Raw genomic sequence first — 10,560 nt, forward strand, 5'->3', positions numbered from 1 at the left:
CTAAAAACTCTCACTTTATCCCAGATTATAGGTACAAGAAAAACTGGTCAACTCACGACTCAATTTTAAAAACTAAAAAGCAGATAAACAAGCTTACTTTGTCTGTAAACAAGACAGAACCACCTCCTCCTCTTTCGACAGGAAGGACCAAAATATTGCACGCTGTTTTTTTTTTTCCCCTTCCCCAACCACAAAGAAACAAGTCAGAGGAAATCTTATAAACGTTAGGTTGATTTATAAGTACTGCTCTGGCAGCATCAGCCTGTTTACAATGAGGAGTTATCTAACTGAACATACTGTACATGGCAATTAGAAGTCGTCACGGCAAGAGAAAACCACAGGCAGCCTGCTGCGGCGGCACACAAACAACCAGAGCACAGCAGGGAAGCTGGGGTGGAGGTGGGGCACGTTTATTATAAAAGGAAGAAACAAAACGCCATAGGATTCCTAAGGAGGGAAGGAATATTCTGCAGGGAGAGAAGACACTAGGATACAACATGACAAATGTTTTGACTCCAGGCCTGTCCTCAGCTCCTCCCAGAGCAAAGTGGAAGGAGACACTGAGGCAAACAGGCAGTTCTGCAAAGTTAGAAACCCTACCCTACAGAGTTGATTAGAAGCTGAACTTGTTTTGCTTTACAAAATTTAATATATCAAAAGGCCTGCTTTAGTGACATGCTAGTCCCACCAAGAAATAATCCCCACCCACCCCCGTCAGTAACAATGTTCAAGTTGACCAGCCAACTCATACCTCTAACTCGTGTGTGGATACATATGCATCTTAGCCTAAGCATGGGATCAGGTGGTGGCAAACACTGGCATCCCACCTGTTACCTGTCCAGCATCTGCTCCTGCAGAGTGGGCAGGGAAACCCTACGTAGTAATGAAGAAGCTGAGCCCCAGATAACCAACATTCCTGGTACTTTGTTCCCACCCCTGCTCAAGAGATCCTTACTTCTAACCAAGCTCTTCACTTAAACTTGGCAAACCCAGGGATGAGGGGGGTTTTCTCAATTAGAAAGACACACATATCCACACATCCATATATATAACTTTTTTGTTTTTACATTTAAATATAAAAATACTACTCTGCTCTTTGTTATAAATGGAGGACCAAGAACTAAGAACCTTTTCTTCTGTTCCAGCAGGGCTGTTCATCAGGCCATACACTGAGCTGTCTTCATGGAGGGCATAAACTCCCCTCCCCCAAGCAAGGGAAACATGGTACAAGGGAGCACCCTCCAACTGCTCCTCACCCTAACCTCCATTCGGAACATAAAGTCGGTTTTACCTGAAGAACTAACAGCTCTCTACCAAAAGGGACTCGTCAATCCAAGCAGTGGACCCGTGCTTCCAACTATCCTGAAGAAAATTCCTCCTCCACAAATATACCTGCTCTGTGACAGCTATGCCTACTGGACATGCATTCCTGATGAGATGAAGCAGTGGTTACCTTCCCTTCCCCTCCCCCACTAAAAAGCTAGATAGAAAAAAAAAATGAGGGTTGGGTGTGTAGAGATTAAGAACTTGACCCCTCTATTCTGACCAATAAAAGCAAGATTAACTGGGCACGAGGAATAAAAAGACCTTGATATTCCATCCTTTGAGTTACAGGGGGGGCAGCGGAGACAGGAAAGAGTTGGCGTGGGATGATTAGGAAGGGCTCAGAATCACTCAAAGCCTAGTCCACTCAGTTCTTGTATTGGAAGGGCTCGTCGCCAGTCTCGTTGAGAAGGCAAGTGCGGACAATGGCTTCTGTCACGGCAAAGGGGTCACAATTGGCAGAAGGGCGCCGGTCTTCAAAGTAGCCCTTCTTCTCCTGGCCGACAGTCCGGGGAATGCGGATGCTGGCACTGCGGTTGGCAACACCGGCGGAAAAGTCGTTGATGTTGGAGGTTTCATGGAATCCAGTCAGACGCCGGGCATTGTCCAGGCCCCCCTTGGGATCGTAGGCGCGAATGTGGTACTGGTGACGCTTGCTTAGTTTCTCAATGGCCTCCTCAATGTACCTAGTGGAAAGCGGTAAAGATGAGGGTCTTGACGGTCACTAGAAACCTGTCCGTCAAGGGCAGGGGCAGATATGAATCCCGAAAGAAATCAACAAATACTCCATGCAGGCTGCGTCTGACCTGTGACCCAAGTCTCGGTGCCTCAGACCAGTCCTTAACATGCAGTACAAATTATCTGCCGGGTGGGAAGACCGCCATCACCTGCCTCTTCCCACCAGTAAGAATTAAGTTACCCACTTGCTTGTATTTTTACTCAAGACTTTCAAGTGCCTGAACCCACGTGACAACTTTCCGGTATCACAGCTGTAATTGTATTCCTACAGGAGTGTCACTTCTCCAGCAGGTAAATAACAGACTTACGACAAATATGGAGAGCGACTCGTACAGCCATGAGGAATCCAACCTTCCCTAACGCAAAGCCCTCCCACTCCATGAGACTAAAGATGGCTCCAGAGGAAGGCACTCACTTCAGACCGTTCTCCTCCCGCATGGCCTTGGTGCTGAAGTTGGTATGGCAGCCGGCACCGTTCCAGTTCCCAGGAATGGGCTTGGGATCAAAGGTGGCTATCACCCCAAAGTCTTCACATACACGGTGCAAGATGAAACGGGCCACCCAGAGATGATCTCCCATGCGGATTCCTTCACAGGGTCCTATTTGGAATTCCCACTAGAGAGAAAGCACTGACCTTTAGAATAAGCCCACTCAAGCTCCGAGCTTGTTCTACCCACCTCTACCCCGAACCACTCTAAAGCTACCCTTGCTAGCCAAAGTCCCCACATGCCAAGTCTTCCAGGGGAGGACAGTGACAGAATAGTGCCATTTACCTGGGCAGGCATGACCTCAGCATTTGTTCCTGTAATCTTGACTCCAGCATACAAGCAGGCCCGGTAGTGAGCCTCCACGATGTCCCTGCCGTAGGCTTTGTCTGCTCCCACACCACAGTAGTATGGACCTGAAGGACCATCAAGACCCATCAGGGAAGAGTCAGAGAATCCATAAACCCCCAAAGCCAGAAAATTCGAAGGTCCTAACCCTTGTTTCCAGAATCACTTAGTCCTGCCTTCGCCTGCAGGGGGTAGAAAGGCATTTCCACTGCCACAGCCTCAGCCCGCTTTGAATTGTTCTCACATTTTGTGTGTACACACATGTGCAGCCTGGTCAGAGGATAAACTGAGGGGGGGGGTCATTCCTTGCAGTCTATCTACCCATAGTGGGTCTCAGGGATAAGACATGGGCTGTCAAGCCTGGTGGCAAGCACCGCTACCCACTGAGCCATCTCCCCACCCTCCCGCACTTTAGATTCTAACCACCTCTGGATGTGAGGGATGCAAGGGCAGTCTACCTTTAATCCCACTGCCTGTCTCTGTTTTCTGATTCGAGAGTTGCTCCTGTCTCTAGAGAAGGGTTTTTTTCCTGGATAAGAACTTAGGGGAGGCAGCTTTTCTTTCACCCAGGGGAACTCACCTTGGGGCCCAGGGAAGCCATTGGAAGGCCAACCAAAAGGGTGTCCATCTGTCCCCATGAGAGTATATTCCTGTTCCATTCCAAACCAGGGGTGCTGGTTGCTCACCATGTCCATGATCCGTTTACAGGTGTGTCTTAGGTTGGTCTCTAGAAACAAAGCACCAGCGTGCGATAAGGAGTAGTGTCCTCGTAACCTCTCCCACACAACTGAAGTTATCACAGGCTGGACTGACCCAGGCCCAGCCACCCTGTGCTATCACCGAGGGAGATGGAAGAAGTGGTAATTGTAAATTTGCAGGAAAAGGCTGAGAGACTCTTTATAATCAAAGTCAGCTATGAAATCTCATGGGAATGGGGCGAGCGCAAAACAAGAGTTCGCCCTATCTGCATGCTGGCCACGTTCCAAGCACCACACGCCAGACACTAACACCCTCTGTTCACAAGACAGCTGCTTCTAGTTGTCAAATGGATTCCCTGGTTTCTCAGGCACTTAAGGCCAGATCTGTCATTTTATTGAGAATAATTTGTCCATTAAGGCTTCTATTCCAGGTGAGTTTAAGTGCTCAGTTACACAGTATTGTCTGGTACAAAAAGAGAGAGAGAGAGAAAGACAGGGAGAGAGGTGAGTAACTGGAAACCATTCCCAAGCTAGAAAAACGTTAACCATTTAAGCGAGTCTGCGGGGAGTATTAGCAGTCTTCCATTTTCACAGATGAGAACATGAAGCCCCAGAGGGTGTCATGTGACACGCTCAGGTTAAAGGCAAGCTGCAGAGGCGGGAACCCCATGGCTACCTTGCTCAGGGTGCACACCCTTTACCAAGAATATTTCCTTTCAAAACAGAGGCCCTGAAGGTACAGGGCTACCAAGGCAGTACTGGAAGAGACTTTATGGAAGTGAAGTCTTTTTAAGAAACGATCTAAAAACCGAGTAGGGACGGCATGGCACAAACAAAACTCCATGTGTGCAGGTGGATAAGCCTCACGGGGAGACAACTTATCCGGGAACCCCAGTGCTCACAGTCGTGGGTATACAGCATCAATATGCTGTCTAAGAACAGTACTCCAAATGATGTGCACATAATAATTCATTTGATTTTGCAAATGGCTTTGAGATGGACTTTATCTTAAAAAGGATTAGCAGCTGCCACACAACCCTAGCAACCTGAGTTCCACCTCCAGAACCCACAGATACAGGCAGGAGGGAACCAATTCCACAAGTTGTCAGTTGACTCCCACATACTCAGCACGGTGTGCCCTCCCCTCGAGCCTCGAGCCCAAAACCATGCACAATTCAGCAAAAACAAACACAGGGGAAGAGTATGCCAAGGTCACTGGCAATAAACAGCAGATCTGGGATTTAAACCAAAACGCTTCCAAACTATTAAGTGTGGAATACAGGTTCTTAAATGTACACGCAGGTCAAGACTCACTGGGGACATCTATCAGCTAACAGATGGAAGAGTCCCACTGTTTATGCAACCAATACAAGGGACCATGAAAGGGTGGACCACACTTTTTTTCAGCAGGAGAGTTCAGGGTAGGATGGACATCTAATCAGCCCTAGATTCGTTAAATACTTTCTAAAGGGCAGTCCCTGCCTTTTCAGAAATCACAAGACTGGAGGAGGACAGCCACATCCACCCCATACGCACCTGCAGGCTTCCGGTTATACTTGAAAACCTCACAGAACACCAGCTTGTTGGGCTCCTTGCGGAAGGGGTCCCGAAACATGGCGACCGGCCTGAGATACATGTCACTGTTGGAGCCCTCAGACTGAAAGGTACTAGAGCCATCGAAATTCCACTCGGGTAATTCTGGGCCAAATAAAGAGGAAAAATTAATTTTTAAGGAGACGTATTCATTTTTTATGTGTATGGGTATTTTGCCTGCATGTTTATCTGTGCAGGTGTGCCTGGAGCCTGCAGAAGTCACAAGAGGGACACACACCGGCAAAACATTCATACACACAAAGTAAGTTTCTTTAGCATACGCACGGGCGTGTGAATGCATCCTTGTTAGGGACAAACTGCCGCCCCTGCCCACCTATCCCTGTGTTCCTCCTTATCTGAGATTCCCAAGGGCAGTGCATCACCAGACCCTCCTGAGCAACAGTTAATTTCGCTCCTCTCTAAGTCTACAGTGCACCAGGTATTCTGATACCTCTTGCAGTGAATGAGGCTCTAAAGACACAGGACAAAAGCTGACTCCTTCACTAGGCCGCATCACCTCCCTTCTCTCACCCCTCCCTGGGCTTGACTGCGGCAGCTCAGGCTGTGCTCTTACAGATGAGGCGAACGTTGGGTCCCTACCACTCTTCCTTTCCCTACTGTTTTAATGGCCGGTTTGTCTCTCCAGTTCTTGAAGGCAGAGATCATATTCTGCTAAGTGCCAAGTACCCGATACACGCTGTCATCTAGACACTCAGACAGCACCATCTCTAGAAGAGGAACTCATCCTACACTAGGTAGGTGATAGCTGCCCAGCCCCTTCCCTGAAAAAAAAGGCCACAGCTAAACTAAAGTAGCTCTCCTAAGTACAGTCAACTCATCATTTCAAAGGTTTTTTTTTTCTTTTTCTTTTTCTTTTTCTTTTTTTTGAGACAGGGTTTCTCTGTGTTAACAGCTCTAGCTGTACTGGAACTCGCTTTGTAGACCAGGCTGGCCTCGAACTCACACAGGCCCACCTGCTTCTACATCCCGAGTGCTGGAATTAAAGGTGTGCACCACCACCACCAGGCCACTTAAAAGTTTTTAAAACAACCCCAACTAAAAACAAATGGCCAGTCCAAGAAAAACTACTTTGGAGTATGTGTCTTGCATCCAGATTCCACTGGATCAATGCTCTATTACACAGCACCCTTAAAGGGTTTGTAACAATGGCTCTAAACCTGGGGGTCACAACCCTTTGAGGGTCGTCTAAACCTTTTCACAGGGGTCTCTTAAGACTACCCCAAACCACAGACATTTTCATTATGATTCATAACAATAGTGAAATTACAGTTAAGAAGTTAGCAGTGGTTGGGGGGGTCACCAGATCATGAGGAACTGTATTAAAATGTCGAAGCGTTAGAAAGGTCGAGAACCACTACTCTATAAACTAGACAGCATATCCCAGTTACGACGGTTCCTTCAAACTAGGTTCCTGGGTTTGGCCAGGTTAGCAGTACTTTAACCTCCTACCCCCTACAAATATGACCCAATATTTTCCTTCAGTAGACCAGCGCACACACAATTTCCATCTAAATAAAAGCCTCCACTGTTGCTATGACTCCAGACTGCTCAGCAGCTTACGGGTAACTGACTGAGGTCTCAAGAGCCCTGCCTTTGAAAAGCTTTGCAAACAAAAGCAGAAGGAAGGTCAACTCTCAGGCTGCTTGTCCACTTCCAGGTGCGCACTCACCTTCTACACACTTGGGCTCACAGTCCAGGGTGCGGGTCTTGCAGCGCAGCCCTTCGCCAGTACCATCAACCCAGATATACATGGCCTGGACTTTCTCGCCCTGGGGCAGGGACATGTACATTTGCTTGATGCTTTTGTTCAGGTGGGAACTTGCTGAGGTGGCCATGGTGGAAGGTGTTCTGGGGAGACAAAAAGCATTTTATTTAGTAACATCTACCCGGAAGAGGGTCTCCCGCAGGAATGGCTGAAGAGACCCGTGAATCAGAATGTGTAAGTGATCTCTCCTTTGGAAGTCCACACACCAAAGGGTGCAGTATTCATTCACTCTGCTTTCAAGAGTTAAAGTTTATAATTAGACAAAGATCATCCCCCTCAGGGTGGGCTAGTTAAGGGGTCTTAATATCCCTCGACTTTGAGAAAGGTAGCAGGAGGGGACAAAAGATGACCAAAAAAGTTCACTAATAGAGTGCCTTATTCTATCCAATATAACGTTGTATTATTGCCATAAAGAATTACATAATTGACATTGCTTTAATGGACATACACCCCCCCACACACACCTCCTAAGTTCCTGCATTTAGATTATTCGAGACAAGATCTCACTGTGTAGCCCTGGAGCTTGCTGTGCACACCAGGACAGCCTTCCAACTCAGATCTGCCAGCCTCAGCTTCCTGAATGCTAGGATCAAATAAAGGTGTGCTGTCCCCATGCCTTGACTCCATAGTTAGATTTAAAGATGAAACAAGGAGACTAAGATTTAAAAGGCCAACATTCCTGGAAGGAAATTAACAAAGATATGTACTATTTGCCATCATTGGGGTGGCGGGGTGGTATAGAGGAAAGCCATAGTCCAAGGACCACACTGTTTGTTGGTTTTACTGTTCTTTTTTTTTCTTTTCTTTTTTTTTTTTTTTGGAGATAGGGAGTCTCTACATTGCCCTGGCTGTCCTGGTACTGACTATATAGACCAGGGATCTCTCATAGAGATCCACCTGTGTCTGCCTCCCTAGCCCTGGAATTAAATGTTTGTTCCTTCATGCCAGGTCTCAACTGCTGACTTTTCACTGGTGTGACGAAGTCATTAGTCCACAGACAACTCTGACTTTAATGGAAAAACGACCATATTTGAAGATTTCACTAGACAGTATTTTCTGGTAAGTAGAAATTTCTCAGTTCTAATGGCAATGTGGGGCGCTAAGACTACAGGCCACAGAAGTGGGGGAAAATCTGCCCTAAGAATTTGAAGCTACAAAACCAGCTTCAACACAAGAGGAAATGTCCCTCCTCCCTAATCGCCCAGGATGGCTGGAAAGGGAACATATTGTTCTCCAACGACTTGGGCAAGTTTTCTGAAGTACAGTGGCAAAGTTTCTACGGGCAATCGTCCATGTTTGCCCAAGTGAAAACAACTGCTTCTCCCTCCAAAAGCCTCACCCTTCCCCTGGGGAACAGAAGAAGCTCCGTGGTCAAGCACTATACAGAACTAAAACCTCTGCCTACACCACCCTTAGACCAGGACTGCGATTCTAGATGGTCTTGGGTTACATATCCAGCATTAATCAAATGTTAGGTGAACCTGGGTTCCTCCTCCAGTCCTTCTTCCTCGAGACCAGCTGGGTGCCAGCCACCTAGTGTATGCTGTACCAACTGGCGCCAAGTTTACATGGAATGGGTTCTGAAGCTCTGAGTTGTTTCTGCTGTCGCCAGATGTACCGGGGTCCTTCTCCCTGCCCTTTTACTCACCCCAGCCAGAGAGTATTAAATGTACTGTTGGGGTTGCCCTCTCTAGCCCTCCTCCTTTTAGAGCTGTGTTCGTGGTGCCTCTCCTCCGACTCGGTATCTCGCTGGTCCAAGCAACGGAGCTTTCTGGGCGAGGGTGATGGAGTGGGGGACCCAGAGCGTTCGGAGGGGGAGGAGCAGGAATAAGTATGATGGTGGGATTTAACCCGCGATTTCTCCCCGGAGTTCACAGAGTAGGCAACGAAGCCAAAGCAATTGGACTCTGAGGACCGAGAATCTCCATCTTCTTCCTCTTCTATCGAGGGTTTCTTTGAGGATTTGCGGTTGGGGGAGGATCCCCGCTTCCCGCCCCCGGAGTAGTTGGGGTAATCCACTTTGAGAGCAGCCCTTTCCCACTGAAATGTCTGGAAAGTCGGCGCCCTGACCCTCGGGCCCGCGTTGACCTCAAGGCCTCTCCCAAGGGGCCATACCCCGAGAGGGCAGAGGCCCGGTGGAGAGAGTGGGGCGACCGCGGGAGGCACCGCGCGCCGCTGCTGCCTCCGCCCAGCCCGGTCTCTCCACTGCGGAGCCCTCCGGCCACACCAGGGTCCTGGCTCTCCATTGTTCGGTCATACAGTAAAGCCACCAGGACCCCCGCGTTGGGGAAGCCGGCAAGCGGCGCCACCACTCGAGATCACCGGCCTCAATCAGACCACCCACAGCGCGACGACGCCCCCCCCCCCAAAACGCGCCGCCCAGGAAGAGAGGGTCGAGGCGCCTGAGCCCACCTAAGGCGTGAGTGCACTCCCGCAGGGACCACCCGGTCTCACGATCCGGAGCCTCCGCCAACCCCGGGACGCCCGCCTCCCGGGGCGGCGCCTCAGGCTGCAAGTGGAGAGCAGATCAAAACAACCCGCGACCCCGCCCTTCCCGGAGCCTGGCCCAGAGCTCGCCCCACAACAGCCCAGCAGAACCCGTCCGGCTGCACGGTACAAGCACGCGGGAGGCACGAGCGCAGTATCCCGGGCCCCGTAACTGCGGATTGGAGATGGGAGGTAGAGTGCGGGCATCACAGCCTGGGCCACCGTGCCATGCACCCTCCGTGCGCTTACCTTAGTGGTGGCCGGCGGGATGATGGATGGGGTGGACCGGCCACGAGAGCGAGGCGAAGAGACCGGAGAGGAGATCGGTGTGGGGCTCAGACGGTGCGCTCTACTCCCATTCTCGGCTCTGCAAGGACGCAATCCGCTCAGTACTTTTTATTGGCAGCTCGGGCCCGCCCCCCGGCGCCCTGATTGGCTGGCGTCGGCCAGGAAACCCGCGCCCATCAGCTGCTGTGCGCCTGGGGGACTCGAGGCCATTGGCGGAGTAGCTTTGCGGGAATCGCGGGGTGGGGCGAGCGAGCCGGAGAAGAAAGAAAGAGAAAGGGGAGTGGGGGAGGGGAAACAGCGGCAATCGGGGAGGGCTGGGGGCCGAAGGTACTGGAATCTTTTGCAAGCTCCATTCTTTGGCGACCTCTGGACCTTCCGACCCGGACTAAGGCTTTCTCAGAGTCACTCGGGCCTTGGCTCTTGCTGCCTAACGGTGCAAAGATTTTCGAAGAGAGTTGCTGGTGAAAATCCAGAACCGAATTTTTACCCTTTGTTGTGCGAGATCTGGGGGAGGTGGGTTGGGGAGTTGGACCTGATCAGGCCTGGAGAGAAACACGGTTCCAAAGTCTAGAGGAGTCTATCCTCCTGGCTTGCTGAGTGGATTTGGGGAAGTGGTCGGAACTGTGATTTCATGGCTTTAAATACAAGTGCGATGTTCTTATAATTCCATGGAGAGGATTCTGGAGATCCATAGACAGGAGACCTGTTTGATATTGGTATTTGAGATGAAGATTTCCTGTTTCAATACCAGAAATCCGTTCCCTCGGTGCCTTTTGGGAGAGAAAGGGAAGAAGTTTGTTCTGGTTATGTTTTG

The 10,560-nt window shown here is 49.8% G+C and overlaps 1 protein-coding gene across 1 annotated transcript; it reads right to left on the reverse strand.

Annotated features, from left to right (window-relative positions):
* Positions 1-213: 213 nt before the first annotated feature.
* On the reverse strand, positions 214-9,867 carry Glul (glutamate-ammonia ligase). The gene is made up of 7 exons (XM_087906404.1): positions 9,708-9,867; positions 6,876-7,054; positions 5,129-5,290; positions 3,475-3,621; positions 2,835-2,962; positions 2,477-2,676; positions 214-2,009 (listed from the first exon to the last, which is right to left on the reverse strand). Exons 2-7 carry the CDS (start codon positions 7,039-7,041, stop codon positions 1,691-1,693), a joined length of 1,122 nt encoding a protein of 373 aa, XP_087762530.1. The 5' UTR covers positions 7,042-7,054; positions 9,708-9,867; the 3' UTR covers positions 214-1,690.
* Positions 9,868-10,560: the final 693 nt, after the last annotated feature.

This window comes from Myodes glareolus, chromosome 5, assembly GCF_982192425.1.
Source record: "Myodes glareolus chromosome 5, mMyoGla1.1, whole genome shotgun sequence".
Classification (NCBI taxonomy): domain Eukaryota; kingdom Metazoa; phylum Chordata; class Mammalia; order Rodentia; family Cricetidae; genus Myodes; species Myodes glareolus.